The sequence below is a fragment of the Arvicanthis niloticus genome, chromosome 10 (genome assembly GCF_011762505.2).
Source record: "Arvicanthis niloticus isolate mArvNil1 chromosome 10, mArvNil1.pat.X, whole genome shotgun sequence".
NCBI classification, from domain to species: domain Eukaryota; kingdom Metazoa; phylum Chordata; class Mammalia; order Rodentia; family Muridae; genus Arvicanthis; species Arvicanthis niloticus.
In genome coordinates, this window is record NC_047667.1 from 77,603,831 (window position 1) to 77,622,870 (window position 19,040).

The window sequence follows — 19,040 nt, forward strand, 5'->3', positions numbered from 1 at the left end:
TTGGGCTACTTTGCTTTTAAGGGTTAACAGAGCAAACAATGTGAGAGAGTTCTTGGTGGTTTTTTGAACCATAAACAAGGGATCAGCTGTGTGAGTTAAATAGATGTTGTTCTGAATAAGAATATCAAAAAATATTTTAATAATTGGGCAGTGTGGGCTGGGAAGATGGGTCACTATGTAGGAATGCTTCCTGGGCAAACATTAATTTGCATATAAATGTCTAGTATCCAAATCAAAAAAAAAAAAAAAAAAAAAAAAAGGATAGCTCACATGCACCTATAACATCAGCATTGGGGCAGTGACAAGAGGATCTTTGAAGTATACTGGCTGTCAGCCTAGATCCAGGTTCAGCAAGAGACTCTGCCTCAAGGAAACAGGGTGGAAAGTAACAGAGCAGAACATCAGACATTCTTCTGTGGAGTTTGCACTCACACACATATGTATAGATGGCATCATGTGCACACACCCACAAATCCATAAATACACAAACACAAATACCCACCCTCACACACACACAAAGAGAGAGAGAGAAAGAGAGAAACACTAATACAGATAAAAAAGAGAAGTGTATAGTATCACTGTGAATCATTATACTCATTCTGAGCCATGTTTCTAGAGAGATTTAACCCAGTAAAACCAATTCATAGCGTAATATATATTCATGAGAAATGATAATGCACAAAGTTCAGTAAGTTAACTGATATCATGGGTGCCAGGCATGATCACACCTGTCTGGATTCTCCCACTGATCACCATACTATGCCAAACTCTCATCCATATTGGGTAATTTATACAGCAAAGTTGCCACAATACCCACAAGATGTGGGCATATGGGAGTGTTAATCATTAGTTTTCTACTTCACAGAAAATATTTATGATGTTTGAGGAACATAAGTTTTCATATGTAATCATTGGTCTCTAATATGGAAATACCAGTTCCTTTATTGTGTTAGGTGGTTTTTATGCATTTCTATTCTGAAGAGTAACTCTGTACAGGATTGTATTAGAGGGAAGGAATGGAAGCTCACTGAAGTGAAGCCATTGGATAATGGAAATCACTACTACCTCCAACCTCATCTCTGTGGAGCTAAAGGGAAAATAAACCTTCCATATTCACATACACTCACACATACACACACACACGCACTCACATAAACACACACAGTATATATATATATATATATATATATATATATATATATATACACACTGTCTTTGATAAGAATCATGGCACAAATATTGTGGATCACCTTGCTGTGATCCACATAATAATTAGCCTTATTCTTCCTTCTTTGAAGAAATGCTTTAGTGAGAAAAATGCTTTTGATTCATTTAGAGCTGATTTTCCAATTTGCTTCCTTTAGTTCGGTGTCTTTAAATATTTTCCGCATAAAGAGTATTTGCTTACTAGGTGCCTACCATGGTAGAAATATGTATAGGAGAAGCCCATTATACCCAGACTAACGAAGAATGTGGCCAAAAAAACAAAGATTACTATAAAAATTCAATGTTGTTAGACAGAAATGTCTGAAGGCTTGCACAAGCCAGTGTCTCCAGCACAGAGATTTTATAATGTTCTTATATTTTCAAACCTTACAAGAGAGACTGAGATAGGGACATAGGTCAGGGGCTCACATTGGCTAGGACTGTTTAGCTATGCATACATCTGGCTCTCTACTTAACCCTTTGCCTCATGTCAGAACCCGGATAATGGGCTTTAGGGGGGTCACTGAGTCTCATAGATCCTATTCCCATTGTGGATACATTGGGTAAATCTCATCTCTCTGCTTCTCTTACTTGTCTTTTCAACTGGCTTGTTGGGAATAGACAGCCAACCCTGGCTTCTCAGGGGACTCTTGGGCTTCCAACTTTGACACTAAGAGCTCTTGTATCAGGTGCACTTGTATAGGAAAAAGTCTCTTACTTATTGGGTTTTGTTCTGGCTATGGATACAGGGATCCAGTAGAAGTTTTACCATTTACTCCATGAATATGGGAAACTACTATGCTAAAAACAAACAAACAAACAAACAAAAGTAAAACCTAAAACCCTATCAGATTATACTTAAAATGCACTTGACAAATGTATACTTTTCCTCCTTAGTCCAGTGCCAAGGAGAGTCAAACACACATCCTCCATCTCAATGTTTTCTTAGAATAACCAATGCCAGTGTCTACAGAGTGACTGCCTGGGTAGTCTAGGTTACACAGAGAAACTCTGTCTTCAGCAGCGTAATTAATTAATAAATGTGTTACATTTATTTATTTGTTTGTTTGCTTATATATTTTGGTGTGTGTGTGTGTGTGTGTGTGTGTGTGTGTGTGTGTGTGTGTGTGTATGCACTGAGCAACTTTTAGGAATCAGTTTTTTGATTCCTTCCAGATGTGGGTCCTGGTTGTCAAATTTAGTTCATCATGCTTGACCAAGCAAGAATCTTTACTAATGAGTTAAGGTATTCTGCTGACTACCTCTTCTTACTTTTTTCCTTCTCATTCTTCAAGTCTCTTCTGAAGGCTCTATTGTTCTCAAATGCTTTCCTGTTACCAGGAACTCCTAGCACTCCCAGTCTAGTAACTGGGCATTATGGTGTTTGCAGTATCACAAGCTCATTCTTGATTTTTAGCATCTTCAAAAATCAAATATATACTTTGTGTTCTGGATGAAATCAGTGCTGGAGGGAATTGGGAGATGGGTTATATAGACAGTAAAGAGCTTGCTGTACAGGCATAAGAACCTGAATTCAATGTCCAGCACTCTGTAAGAAACAGGTGTTATGAGTGAGCCTATGACAGTAGCTGGAGATGAAGAAACAGGAGGATCCCTGGAGCCTTCTGGCTTGTTAGTGTAAGCAAGTTAGTGAGCCTATGGTTCAATGAGAGACTGTCTCAGAATATGATTTGAAGAAATTGTAGAAGATACACATACACAGACAGACAGACAGACAGACAGACACACACACACACACACACACACACACATACACACAGAGACTTCTTTTCTGCTTATTTTTCCTTATCTTTTCTGCCCTTCATCCTGTATCTCTTTTCTGTCTTTCTCCTTCTTGCCCCTCTCCTTTCTTTCTCTTTTTCTCTTTCATTTTCTGTTCCTTCCCCCTCGTCCTTTTTTGTTCCCCATATTCCTATCTTATTTTTTCTTTTTTCTTTTTTCTACTCCTTCTTGTCTACTTGAAGTTGAGAAGCCTCTGTTATTGGCATGGAAGGAAAAAAATGCCAGATTCAATAAGAAACTCATATAACAATATTATTATACAAGTTAGATTTAAGATAAATATATGAAAGATAGTATGCAATAGATCTTTTTCTTTTGTCAGAATTTTCTCACTACAATCATCCAAATGTGTTAAAGATGACTGTTTCCTGAACTAGGAACTAAGGAAGCCTCTACGCTCTGGGATGTCTGTTCACTCTGAGAGCCAGACAGCTTGATATGCTCCCAGTCAATACCTGCTTATTGACTGCCCCAAGCAAGCAGCACTCCATCAGACTTGAGAGAAGAAAACTGACATCCTTTGTAAGGCTGAAAAATGCCCTAAAAGGCTTTGTTAGGATGTCAGCAAGCTGCTCTGTGAAGAGATTAGAGCAGCTTGAAACGTGGGGAGAGGTCCTGAACATGTACCTGCCAATGTTACCAAACAGATGTTAAGAAGATCAAGGATAGCCACTTCACAGGAGGCAGACTGAAGCTGCGATGCAAGTGACCTGTCACTTAGCAGCCAGCAACACTCAATAAATACCTGACTTCTGAAACCACATGTGCTTCAAAGAATGTATGTGGAATGACGAAAAGCAAATCATTCTTTTGTTTTACCAGTCTTAAAAAAAAAAACAAAACAAAACACTATCTGAGACATCCTAAGAGCACAAATAATAAGCTCCATTTTGATATTCTAGTATTTAGGAGAAAGGTATGGTAAATAGTTTTACCCATTAAGTGATTAAGTGGAAGAAAAAGAAAAAATAAAATCACAGAAAAGAACTGTGAAATATATACTGTCTTAAGACTCTTGGAGACTTGGAAGTATGAACTGAGACCTTTCAAATCACCATTCCTTTTGACCTAGTGCAATTTCTTCAGAGTAATCATTTAAATAATACAACTCACGGTATTGGGAAAATGGCTTGGTCAGAAGTGGTTCCTGTGCACACACACATAAGCCTCTGAATCTGTTTCTGAAAATTCATGTAAAAGCCAAACAAGAGTGTTGTGTGTCTGAAATGCCAGAGATAGTTGGTAGATAGTGCTGATGCTGGGGGCTTGCTAACCAAGCAGTGAATCAAAAAGCAGTGAGTTCCATGTTTGATGAGAGGACCTATCTTAGAAAAAATAAGGAGAGAAGAAATTGACAACTGAAATCAGTCTTTGGCCTCCCCACAGACATGTACAGATGAGTACAGATCCACTCAAATGCAGACTCATACATATACACCCACCTACATCACAAAAAAAAATCCACATCTTGTGGAACATGCCGGTATCTTCGATCATTCTGCTCCAAATCTCATTACTCTCATCATGGTTCCAGTCAGTAGACTACCCTTTCCATATGCTTTCACTTCTACTTTCATGTCTTCTGTATATATGACTCCATGCATTCAAAGAAAACTAGACCCACAAATGAGAGAAAGTGGCTAAACAAATTGAATACTATACCAACTAGCTACGTCAGCCACCAGAACTACAAGTCAGCATTCCATAAGCACTTGTACATCTGTATTTTTTGCAACACATTTCACAGTAGCTAAATCATCGAGCTTTCCTAGGACTCTGCCAACTGAGGAATGGATAAAGAAAACATAGTTCATATACATGATAAAATTATTTTCAGTTCTGAACAAGGATGAAATTAATCCAACTATAGGAAAATAGATATATCTCTTTTCCATATGTTCCAGCCCAATCCCATTCTCCTGACTCCCCACTTTTTCTAACATCAGTGATCCACTCTGGCTCCTTGATTCTTCATAGGTTCTCAATAGGACACTGTTACACTCTTGGGTCCACTCCCTCCATTACTCTAAGAATCCTTCTATAACTTGGACAATATCAGCCCAGATCTTCTATCTAAAGCTTTTCAAATGCCCACCACTGACAGGTAATCACTGATACATAGTGCCAACATTATGCTTTTATAGTCTTACTGCTTAAGGTCTGAACATAATTTGCCTCCCATTAGAGGTAATACTTGGGCAGCTTCTGGCCAATGGAATGTAAACACATGTAATCCTCATCCACTTTTTCAGGAGAAGCCTTTGGATAAAACAGAGCCATGCCTTGGCCATATAAATATTCAGATGATGAGACCTCTGCCAAAATGAGGACAAAGAGGCAGAAGGCCTGTCAATGTGAAAATGACTTCATGGTATTGCCATGTTGTAGGTTGAATGTGAAGTGTCTCCCATAAGTTCATGTTTGAACATGTGGTCTCTGGCTTGTGATATTCTTTAGGCAGGTTGCAGAAACTTTTGGTGTTGAAAACTCCAAAGAGGAAATGTGTCACCTATGGTACGGCTTGAGACTGTATAGCTTTATGCCATTTTCTATCTATTCTCTGTTACCTGAGTGTGAAGACAACGTGATCTGCTAGTGTGTCTGCTCTTTCTACCATGCTTTCCCCTACCAGTTGCCATTTCTTCCTCCATTATGATTCATCATGTGCTTTTGGAACTGGAAAACCAAATAAACCCTTTCTCTCCTAAGTTGATTTGGCCAAAGAATTTTTATCATAGCAGCAAGAAAATAACTAAAACAGACTGCAATCCACTTGTCACTTGGACCAGTGATATATATGAGTTACCTGTTGTAACAGTACAACATAAGCCATCAAGACAGTGCCATTTATTGCAAAGCTCTCCTACATATACACCATATACACGGTACCATTTTCTCTTTTACTATAGCACATATCCAATTTCTGTTTGTTCTCCCTATTCACATAAACTCCATAAAGATATGTCTTTGTCCACACTTTTTCCCTGCCTGCTTCAGAATGTGATGTATTACATCTGATTGGATAATTCATGCTAAAGAAATAACAGTACCCACACAAGGCTGAATATAGTGTCCCCACACTGCATTCCAGGAGTTGTGCCCATATACTGTGTGTACTCACAGTCATGACAGGTGGCTCCTGTGTAACCAGTGTCATTGCAGTTGCAGTAGAAGGTAGTCCAGGTCTGGGCACAGTGTCCTCCATGTTCACAGTAGTTTGGCAAACATCTAATGGAAAATAGTTCAAACCTAGTAAGCCAAGATGATTGAAGCAGAAAGACAAGTAAAAACCTGCCAGCAGCAATGGGAAACAGGTTTGCTAATATCTCATTACTGTCAGAAATAAATGATAAGAAAACCGTACAGATGTGCTTATATTGATAGATAGTGGGATATCAGAGCTAAATTCTACCTTTAAGTTAAAGCTTAAGTGCTAGCACACAGAGAGTTGAATAGAAATGATAATATTCTATAGAATGATATGTTATCATGACAGAAAGTGTATCAGGTTATAATTTTATACTGCAATGTCCTGTGGCTTCTTAAAGAAAATGAAAAAAAAAAAAGTAGCAGTCCTGGAGCTACTGTATATACTGTTTTTTGAATGGTCAGGAAACTATCTGAATCCACAGGAACAGAACATGATTTAAAGATTAATGCCCCTCAATTACCATGCAAGGCAATTCTACCTTTTCAGGGACTGTCAAAGCCGTTCTGAAGACCTTCACTAGTTATGATATACCAGAATGGTGTTCCTCTACCCAAATCAAGTAAAGTACTTTCCCTTCACTTCTCCACCTCCCACTCATCTTTCCTCACACACCCTGTGGAGTAGCACTGCTTTGAACTTCAACCACCAGCACATCTCTCCTTTTTGGTATCATCCCATTGCTTTGCTTTTGAAAATTTCTTTTTATGTATTTTTTCTCCTATTGTGAGTAGGAGTGGTTGTCTACATGTTTGTAGATACCACATACATGTGTATGTAATGCTGGAGGAGGCCTGAAATGATGTTAGATCCTCCAGAAGTAAAGTTACAGATGCATGCGAGACATTATGTAGCATAGTCAACCTTCTTCCTCGACTTCTGAACATCTCTTATCCTTAGCTAATTTTTCTCAAGCATCCCCTGAGGCTATGTAATTCATCTGCATTATTGTATTTCCCAACCTACTGACTCAAAGAGAACTCAGTTTCACACAACTTTTTCTGTCAGCAAACAAAGTGTTTATTTTAAATTTTCTTTTTACATTTATTCATGGATTTACTTATTGAGCATGTGTCAATGTGGTAGAAGGGGACAATTGCCATGTGGTATCCATGTAGGTCAGAGGACAACTTGAGGGAGTCAACTCTTCCCTTCTACCATATAGGTCTCTGGAATTGAACTCAGGTTGTCAATCTTGACAATAAGCATCTTCATCATCCGAGCCACCAATTGCCTTAACAAAGCATTTACTGCTTTAACAATAGAAGGATAACCAATGGAAAGTAAGCAATGCCTTTTCTATGTTCATTTTAAGTATGATGCCAAGAACATTGCAAGTAGCCTGATTTTAGTGGTTTACACTATGGAAAACAAAATCGCAGCATTTGTTGTGCTCATGATTTATATATATGAAGAATATAAAGAAGATGAGGAAAAGAACTGGCAACCTGCAGCATGCAGCACAAGAGATGGAAGATAAACTGATGGCATCTGTGTATTTATTTAGTTTCTGTTTCCCGAGATCTGCTTGCTGTCTCGGGTTTTCTGAGTACTTTCTGTACTATGTGTTGCAGTCTGTGAGATAAAAAAAGAATGTTTCTGAAGAATACACATTTCAATCTTATTGGTTGGATTTGTGACTCTGTTAGTTTAAACTAAGCTGGAGCTTAAGATTTACTAGGAAATCCTCCTAGGTCCTGGAAGAAATAAATCAGTAAAATATTTTTCTCACAAACATGAGGGCCTGACCTCAATCACCCTGAATTCATGTATATAATGGTACACACTTGTAGTTCCAGACTTGAGAAGGGAGAAACAGTCAAATCCTTTTTACTCATTGACTAACCAGTCTAGACTATTTGTTGAGTTGCAGATCAATGAGACAACTTGTTTCAAAATCAAGATGAATTATACATGAGGAACAACACCCAAGCATATACTTTGGCCTCCACATGCACAGTTCTATATGAATGACTCTGTACATGCATCAATATTAAACATGTACATGTAGGAACACACACAGTATAACATTCTATAATTATAAAAGCACACTTTTTTATATTATATGCATTATAATGTTTTTAGTGTAATATTCTCAAGTCCAGTAGACTATAGAAGGAGAAGACTTGGGAAAGCTGTCAGTATACCAGCCCTTTGAACACATCATTAGTAAATCTCCAAAAGACTTGGCACTAGTGTTCACAAACTCAATTTAACATTTGAAATGCACACTTCAAAATCACATGTCTACTTTGAAGCCTCTGAAAGAATCAATAATGTTTTTCTTGGAAAGAAAAAAGCATATTTGGAAAAGGGAAAAATTGAATACTCTCAGAAAAATAGACAAAGAAGAGTGAGAACATGCATGGCTGCCTTACAGCAAGTTTCATTTGGGGCCAGTTCATAGATATAATAAGTTTCAATTTTAATATATATATATATATTAGAATATATATATATATATATATATATATACACATTGATATTTAACAATATAGCATGCTATAAAAATCAGTTTACTCATTTATCTTATTTTAAAACTTACCATCTTTAACCAAATATGCAAGAATAGATAACCTGAATATCCTAATTGATTTAAATTTATTATTATTATTATTATTATTATTATTATTGTTGTTGTTGTTGTTGTTGTTGTTAATTTTGTCTGGCCTTCTCTATGTCCACTGATACTTCTGGATGATATTAGCCTTCTGAGAGTCTTATTTTACTAATAAGATTTGAATAACATCTTGACCCATATTCACAATCACAAATGAGATTTGGTCTTAATAGTATTATTTTCCATTCTATAGGTGAAGAGAGTTAAAAACTCAATGAGGGCAAAACAACAGCCCAGTAGCCAGGCCTGTCAGGTACCATGCTTCAGGCTGGCTTTCCAATGCTTTGCATGTATACTAGCTTTCTCCCTTTACCTGCGCCACAGGTTCATCTTCAAACTAATCTCCACTTGTACTTACTCTGCGTCATACTCTGCCAAGCAAAAAGGAGAGAAGCTGCATAGATATTTCCAAAATTCCAGTGATAGAAAATAAAGGTGTCAGATTTAATTTCTAAAAATATATTTTGGAAGATGAAGCAATAGATCACTTGGTAAACTTTCATGCAAACTAAAGAGTGGTGCAATCCACCAATACCACAAAACCAGGAAAATACTGGAGGCATAGTGGCCAACACTGCACTGGGGAGATGGGGATGGGTATATCACAGATGCTTGCATGACATCCACCTTAGCCTAATTTTCCAGACCCAGGTGCCAATTAGAGGGGCTGTCTTAAAAACAAAACAACAAACAGAATAAAATGTCACCCAACATTGTTCTCTGGCTTCTATACACAGGTACACACACTTTTGCACCACTCCCACACACAACTGTATATATTTTACATTCTTGTACACATACATCAGATGATATCTTTGATAAAATGGGGTGTTTAGAAATATAAAAATGGCTTAAATAGGAACAACTAAAATGACATAAATAATAAAACATATTCACTTATGTATTATATACCAATAATGAGGAACAACTAATCCTATAAATGCCCTAAAACTGGAAAGGCAGATTTCAGTTTTATTTGTAATGAGTGCTCCATTACTAATGTGAAATCCTTAAATTAGGATGACCAAAGGCAGTTTCTGCCGTATTCCTCAATGTTCCTCTTTTCAAGTGGCTGAGCTTTTTCATGTTGTATCTGAGTTGATGTAGTTTCACTCTCATCCTTAACACTCATATTAAAAACAACACTGATTAGGACGTAATCTAACTGTGAAAGCGATTGCAGATCATGTAAAGCAGCTGTTAAACCTGAGGTTGTCAGTATTAAAACTGTACACTGTATTATCGTGGGTCATTTATTAGGCACATGAGAATTCCTTATACTCAGAAATAAAGAAAACTTTTGGCATTCTACTAAATGATGTGTCACTAGCTCTCAGTGCTCACTAAGTAAATCAATAACTATTCAGCTTGTCTCTCTGCTGGTTGAAGATCTTTTCTGGAGGCCTACTGTGAACAGTGTGAGGAAGGTCCTTCCCCACAGCTCTGATGGCATCACGTCCACACTTTTGTAGCTGAACAAGTTACATATGCTCCTGATGCATGCAAGTGGTTATTAAAAAATTCTGAACTTACGATCAAAATTCAAATAATCAGAACAATGAGTTAATATTTAGGGGAGACAAAATGTATGTTACTGAAAGACATAAAGTCCTAAGCGACTCTCATAGAGCCAGAAATTTCTTATATTTTGAATTATTCTGGAAATGAATTATAATTATTGAATTTTAAAAAAGAAGTATACATTTTATTTAAACATATTTGCAATGGATTGTAGTAGAGTTGAGACTACACATCAGCTGTGATGTCAGGAGGAACATTATTTAGGGTCTTAAGCTGTCACCAAATCAATAAGCTTAATAATAATTGAAAGACTTACCAATGTTTCTGTTTTATACTTCATGTGTTACAAGAAATATGCAATGCTTTCTTCCTACAAGTACCACATTTCCAAAGTAATAAATAACACTTTTTCCTTACATCAAAATACTACTTCATACTTTGAAAACATGTAAATAATTATTTTCATGTATACTTTTTAAAAATATGTCCTTGGTTTGATTCTTGTAAATTTCAATTTAATATGTATAAGACAATTGACATAGACCTTATAGTAAAATGTAGGACAGAGTAATATTAACTGAAGTTGAATAACCATTTTCTAAATTTTGTTTTAATCACATACACATTATTTTAATGAAGTAAATTCCTATTTTCAGAAAATCAAAAGAATAAAGTTTAAATGTGGTTTGAAATATACAAAGGTATGTATTTAAGTGAGATATTAAACATTTTAAAAGTTCCTTTAGTATTGATTAATTCAGTTTCTGTTTCCGTTCATCAAGGTTTCTGTCTATCATGGTTAGAGATTGTGGAAGATAAGCTTAAAATAGGGGAGCCTGGAAGCAGAGTTAAGGCTCCACCTCCACTGATATGTTATCATAGGTCACTAGCACTCTTATCCTTTCATCTTTAATACAACAGCCATTTGGGACATATCTCTCATGTAAAATGTGAAGTCTCAAAACAAATTCCCTTGCCACTGCCGAAAGTTCTGAAATCTTTTTCTACTTCCTCTGCCTCTGCTCCTTTAATATCTTAGTGCGATGCTATCACATGACAACATTTTCAATATATATATAATATATATATATATATATATATATATATATATATTCGTTCTTAACCTGAAAACCCACTTATTGGAAAAAATGGTCCAGACATACTTATGTATATGTACAAAAGCATCTATAAACTTATTAGCAAAGATAACATAACATTTTTTAAAATAACAATTATATATAGTATCAAATATAGTAAATTGAGGATGTATAAAAGGTTTCATGCCTATACTGTGGAGTGCAGAGGCAACTAAAGTGAAGAGGTGCATCTGAATGTAAGGGTAAGAGGAAGTCTCCCAATAAACAACATGCTATCAAGTGAAACACGGTATGTGTATATGGCTCAGTAGGCAAAATCACTTGCAAAGACCTTTGTTCAATTTTCTAGTACCAGGTAAAAAGGCAAACGTGCCTGAGCTTGACTGTAAACCCAGCACTGTGGGGTATAGAACAGCACATCCATATCAGCTTAGCTGGCCAGATTAGACTAACATCAAGCTTCTGGTTTAATTGAGACCTTGTCCCAACAGAGTGAGGCAGACAGTGATAGGAAAAGGCACTCAAATCATCCTATGGCCTCCACATGATATCACATGAACACATGCCCAAGGCACAGGCACTCATACACTCACACTCATGTGTCACCCATACAATATGCAAAATAAATGCTAGTTTCTCAGCTCTAAAATAAATAAATAAATAAACTAGCTTAAATTTTACGAATGCATACATAACTCACTGTACTTTACAGTTGGTTTAGAAGTCATGTGATGCCTCATAACAGGAATGCCATTGGGAATATCTTCTTGGAGTATGAAGTAAATACCATAGGATCTACTTACATGCTCTCACAAATTAACACAAATACAAGGTCACCAGTAATAGAGTACTGACAGGCCAGCCTTGTATATGTTGAAAACCATTGGACGAAACATCTTCACAGAGCAACTGTATCATTGTGTGTGAGTGTGTGTGGTGTGGATTTGTGTGTATGGGTTTTTGCTTATATATGAGTACATATGGTGTATATGCTTGAGGACATGAGTCTGTGTATGTACATGCATATGAAGCCCAGAGGTTGACCTCTGGTGTTTTCTCTCACTGTTTACAAATTTACTGAGTCAGGGTTGCTCAAATGAACCCAGAGCTTGCTAATTCTGAGTCTAGCTAGGCTTCTTTTTCTAAGGATCGCTTACATGCCCATGCTTCTCACATGCTGATATCACATGTCATCTGTCACCCACACCCAGAAATTAAATGGGTACAGGGAACCTCATCCTTGTGTGGCAAGAGCATTATACACTGAGCAATTTTTCCAGGCCTGCATATGTATTTTTTTTTTTAAATAATGGTTATTTGATGATAGTAAAGAGAGACACAACCATGTAGAAAATGGTCTAAGCATGGAGATGGAACCAACTGAACCAAACTAAGATAAGGGGATGTGGCATAGTGTTTAAACTAGAAGGTATTGAAACTGCATGACAGCCAGCATTTCAGTGGACTTGCCTAGTAAAATCAGGAGTTATTTCCAGGGCTCAGTTTCCATAGCAACTACAGAATGTATAGCAGAGGCTCATTATTTATGCTCATTTTAAAACATAAAAGCTCCAAAGCCCAGTGTGTCTGCTCACTTTTACCTAGAATAGAGCAGGCATTCATATCTACTCTGCTTCCATCTAGGATTTCTAGAAGTAAAATCAAAGATGTGAGGCCTGTGCTTCTTTTGGAATGAAACCCATCTGATAATATAGTCTTAATGACCACCATTTATTATGCTCCTATATTGATGTGTGAAAATTTTAAGTCACTTGTAAACATTAACATAAAAGGCTCATCTGTCTAAAGAAATATACACAGTGGTTAAGAGTTTGCAGTCATTTCTATAGCTATGCTGTGAATACACATGTCACTCATCCAAAATCTCAGTTTGAACCTATCCAAAAAAGTCATTAGTTAAAGAATAAAGCAAACACACACACACACACACACACACACACACACACACAAAGAAAAAAAGGTCACTGTGATTCTATAGGATCATAAGGAAATTGTTCCTTACTGTTAATCTCTCTTGTCCAATTCTCATAGCAGACTAGACAGGCAGTACCACTTTTGATAAGCCTTTTAATTGCCAAAAGTTTACCTGATTGATGCTCTACAAGACTTACTTCATTTTTGAACATTCCATGTATGCATACATATCTGTGAGCATACACATTTAAGTATGGATACCCGTGATGGGTAGAGAGGATGTAGGATCCTGAGTGTAGTAGTTACAGTTATAAGTGTCCTGCATGGATGTTAGGAGCCGAACTCACGTCCCCTACATAAGCAGCAAGTGCTCTTAACTCCTGAGCATCTGTAGAGATTAGATTAATCTGTAAATTAATCAGTATATCTTTGTACTTTATGTTCCTTTTTTAAAGAATTCATATTTCTTCTATATACAATTGAAGGTCAGTTTCAATTTCCATATGCTTTCCTTAGAGCATATGGAAAATACAAAATACAAAATATTTCAATTTCTTGAAAAGGCAAGCTGATTAGTATAAGCTGTTTAATGATGCTCAGACATTAGAAACCAGCTAGATTGCCCTCATTTGTCTGTTTCCTTTGATTAGCAGCCAAATGCCTTGATCTGTTTTTGGTCAAATATCTTTTTCACAAAATTTTTTGAAGCGCCCTTCTATGCCTGTTTAGTCTACCGATTATCATAATCCCATTTGACTCCTGTGGTTGTGTCTTCATGATGATTGTAATGTGTTGTAATAACTACAGATGCAGGCATTAAAGAATTAAGTGAATAAGAAGAGAATGTGTCAGAAGTCAGTCTCCTACATTTCCAGGGTCTGGTTCACAGCAGAGTCCCTTTGTGGATTGTTGTTAGAAAAATCCTCAGATAATGGGCATGTGCTGGTGATCAAATGAGCCTGCAAGCTCATCAGTGAGGCTAAAACAGCATTGGGGATGACAGTACTTGGCCTCAAGAAGGAGCTTCTGACAAGACACATTCCCTTCACTGGAAGCTGATAACCACTGAGCAGTACTCCTCTTCAGTAAATACTTCAGGTTGATAATCTGTGCACTACCCCGTACTTCCCAAAGACACTTCAAAGCAGAGAGTATTCAGGATCAGAGCCTATAAACATGATTCACTCTAGTTTTTCAAAACTATTAGCAAGATAAAAAGTAGGAACAACGAAATGCCAAATTTGGGGTAGGATAATAAGGCAGGTTCACATGGACATGTCAGGGAAAGGGCTGCGTGAAGTCTCTCCTAGCTGAGGATCAAAAATTTTAACATAGTCATCAGCATCTGGTTGAAGCATTTCTTCTTCCCCAGCTACAGTCTATGATTTTCTAGAAAATTCTGCATAAACTAAACATTACTCATAGTAAAAGTCAGGTCCTAGTCCTCTTTTGCTCCTCTAGAGGCTCGAAATTCTTAGTTTGAATTCCCATCCAAAGGATGTCAAGAGCTACCCTATCTCCCAGTCATCTAAAAGAGAAAAAAGGAAAGTGTCCCTCAGAAATATATTAAACATCAAAAATTATAAAAGCTTCTAGGATTTATTTTTCATTCATGTATATGTGCATGTTTATGTTGTGTGTGTGTGTGGAGGGGGGGTGGATCCATTGAAGCTGAAGGTAGAAGGAGTTTCAAGTTCCTCAACGTGGGTGCTGGGATTAGAAGTTAGGTCTTCTGGAATACACAAGATATGATGATACTTCAGTTTCATACAGAAACGTCTCACGTGCTGCACACAAACACTTAATGCAGGCGGTGCTCCCTCTGCATTTGGTGCTCCCTGTGTACTTGGTGCTCCCTGTGCACGTGGATCCTGGGCTTAATAAAAAGGAGAAAGAGAGCCAAGCAGCAGCATTCACCTCCCACTACTTCCTGACTAGATACAATGTCATCAGCTACTCCATTGTCCAGCTACCACGTCTTCTAATCCACACAGGATCATCCAATCAGGAACCAGAATAAACCCACCTATCTTATATTGCTTCCTCAAGTATTTGGCACAGCAATAAGGCAACTAAGTCAAACACGTTTCACTGCGAATGAATGGACAGCCGAGGGCTTCGAGTTATCATAATGATCTTCTTTATAAGCTTTGTAGCATCAGTAAAGATGACAGGGAAAAAGCATAATGTTTGAGCCCATGTTTAAGATTACGAACTGCTAGCAATGAAGAGCCTGTTCACGAATGCTCAGTTTTAGCTGTCAGTATAACCAAAATCCACCAGAGAAGAGTTTCCGTGAGAAACTGTCATTTTCTTCTTTTTTGTTTTTTTTTTTTTTCAGATGGCTTTTTTTTGTGGTATTTTTTTTATTAGATATTTTATTTACACTTCAGATGGCATCCCCTTTCCCCATTCCCCCCCACCCCTCTTAGGAAACCCCTATCCCAAGCCCCCTTTTCCTTTTTGCATTTATACATATTTTTAAGAAACTGTCATTTTCAAGTTGTCCTGTGGGTATGTCTGTGGAGAATTGCCTTGGTTATCTCAATTGATATAGGAAAGCACAGCCTAAAATCAGCTGACACCATTCCTTGGGATTGGTCCCTAAATCATCTAAGAGTTGAGAAAGATATCTGAGCAGTAGGTGAGAATGTGCTTGACTTGACTGAACTTGACTATGGTTGTAATGTGTCCAGGCATTTTAACCTGAAACCTAGACTTCTATGATGAATTATAACTTACAGCTGTAATTTACTATAAACCATTTTTCCTCAAAGTTTCTTTTGTCAGAGTCTCTTATCAGAGTAACAAGGTAATAAATCTAAGACCCTAAACACAGAGGAACCGAGGTTGAGGTTGTTCTACACTTACATTTCTATTTTATACAAAAGTTGTGTCAGATTTTGGAAAAATAAAAGTTTTCTGTACTTTTATTTCTCTCCTATTTTGTTTCTGTCCTTTTTAAAAATAGTTCTATCATTTCATGGAACTTAAACTAAAATACTGCATTTTTAGATGTGTGATGATTTACACAATATGCTAATTTTGTTTTGGGGAAGACTGTGGAGACAAAGCAAGTAACCCTCTCTTACTTTCACTGCGGATTGTTGGGACCTCCGGCACATATGTTTTAAATGTGGAACAATTTCACATTCAAAAGTCACGAGTCAGAGATTCTGCTTGAGCTCCCACATGTCAATTATGGAAAGTAGAGGTCCAACTATGCCCCAGTCTCATCCTGTAACCTAGCCATGGAGCATTCTCCTGCTTCATGATCTTTGCATGCCATAAGAATGTAGGAAGAGTAAGGGAGGGGTGAGCATGTAGTCAGCGTAATGCCTCATTATTGAGAACAGGAACATTGACAAGACTCTATTCTATGACATATATCTACAAGGGATAAACTCCATTCTTAGTCTAAATTAAAGAAGTAGTCAGATCTACTTCTAAAGCTTCTAACTCAGTCTTATTGAAAAATATCTGCTATAAAGTAAGGTGGATGGGACACTTAGCTGAAGAGAGCAATTTATCTTTGGAAGTCCCCATGTTCTGGGAATTCAGCAAGCAAAACATGGGAGCCAAACACAATGTGAGCAAACAATCTGCCCCTCTCCACTAATGTAACCTTCAAATACTGCTCTTATCTGTTATATATAGGCCTGGATATTATTCAACAAATAAAATGGTTTTAGCGAATGAAAAATAAATAAATCATAATGTCCCATTGATAAAAGGACTGTATTTCAGCTACTCAGGAAGGAGGCTGAGGTAAGAGGGAATAGAGCAAAATCTAGTCTCAAAACCAAAATTAAAAAAAAAAAAAAAGATAGCTAAATAGTAGAACACTTTCCCTTTTTATGCAGAACCACAGGTTCAACCGTAATACTTCAATGTAGTCACAATAAAAATAATAAAGTCTGCCAAGCTGGTCTGCTCCACATGAGGACACCATATCCTGATCCATTCTAGAGGAATCACTGCACTCAGAACAACGGAGGAAGCACTGAACTCAGAGCAGCATGATTTCAGGATCCCAGAGGCAGCCTGATTCCCAGGAGCTTTTCCACCCAGGAGCTCAGGTCACAAGATCACAGAGACAGCTAGACTCTGAGGAATTCTGACACAAGCAAGATAACTGGAAAGACAAGCTCCAGTCAGAAAGAGTGAAAGCAGGTAGCCATAGAGTTACCCAGATAGCGAAAGACAAACACAAGAAGATAAGCAACAGAAAACAAGGTTAGGTGGCATCATCAGAACCCAGTTCTCCCACCATAGCAAGTACTAGAAACCCCATCACACCAGAAAGCAGGATGTAGATTTAAAATCACTTCTCATGATGATGATAGAGGACTTTAAGAAGGACATAAATAACTCCCTTAAAGAAATACAGGAGAACACAGGTAAACAAGTAGAAGCCCTTAAAGAGGAAACACAGAAATCCCTTAAAGAATTGCAAGAAAACACAACCAAACAGGTGAAGGAATTAAACAAAATCACCCAGGATCTAAAAATGGATGTAGAAACAGTAAAGAAACCTCAAAGGGAGACTACCATGGAGATAGAAATCTAGGAAAGAGATCAGGAGTCAAAGACACAAGCATCGCCAACAGAATACAAGAAATAGAAGAGAAAATCTCATATGCAGAAGATACCATGGAAAACATTGACACAATTGTCAAAGAAAATGTAAAATGCAAAAAGCTTTTAACCCAAAACATCCAGGAAATCCAGGACACAATGAGAAAACCAAACCTAAGGATAATAGGTATAGATGACACTGAAGATTCCCAACTTAAAGAGCCAGTAAAAACCTTCAACCAAATTATAGAGGAAAACTTCCCTAACCTGAAGGAAGAGATGCTGATGAACATACAAGAAGTGTACAGAATTTCAAATAGACTAGACCAGAAAAGAAATTCCTCCTGTCACATAATAATCAAAACATCAAATGTACAATACAAAAAAAAAAAAAATACTCAAAGCAGTAAGGAAAAAAAGTTTAAGTAACATATAATGGTAGACCTATAAGAATTAGACCAGACTTCTCACCAGAGTATAAAAGCCAGAAGATCCTGAACTGTTATTATACAGACCCTAAGAGAACACAAGTGCCAGCCCAGACTACTATACCCAGCAAAACTCTCAATCACTGTAGATGAAGAAAGCAAAATATTCCATGACAAAACCAAATTTACACAATATCTTCTCACAAATCCAGCAATTCAAAGGATAATAGATGGAAAATGCCAACACAAGGAGGGAAACTACAACCTAGAAAAAGCAAGAAGGAAATCTTCCAACAAACACAAAAGAAGATAGTTACACAAACATAAGTCCACCTCTAATAACAAAAATAATAGGAAACAACAATGATCTTTCCTTATTATCTGTTAACATCAATGGACTTATTTCCTCAATAAAAAGAGACTAACAGACTGGATACCTATATAGGACCCAGCATTATGCTGCATACAGGAAAGGCACCTCGCTGACAAACACAGACACTACCTCAGAGTAAAAGGATCAAAAACCATTTTTCAAGCAAATGTTTCCAAGAAACAAGCTGGAGTAGCCATTCTAATATTGAATAAAATCTTTGAACTATTTGTTCATTTGTTAGTTTATAAGTTTTCTATTTTTTAGTACTATT

At 37.0% G+C, this 19,040-nt stretch overlaps 1 protein-coding gene across 1 annotated transcript in view; it reads right to left on the reverse strand.

The window, feature by feature from the left end:
• LOC117716227 (contactin-associated protein like 5-1) overlaps positions 1 to 19,040 on the reverse strand; it is a 688,126-nt gene that overhangs the window by 247,786 nt on the left and 421,300 nt on the right. The window contains exon 11 of the mRNA XM_034513191.2: positions 6,131 to 6,237. Within this exon, the coding sequence (XP_034369082.1) occupies positions 6,131 to 6,237 (107 nt within the window). The remainder of the gene's footprint in view (positions 1 to 6,130; positions 6,238 to 19,040) is intronic.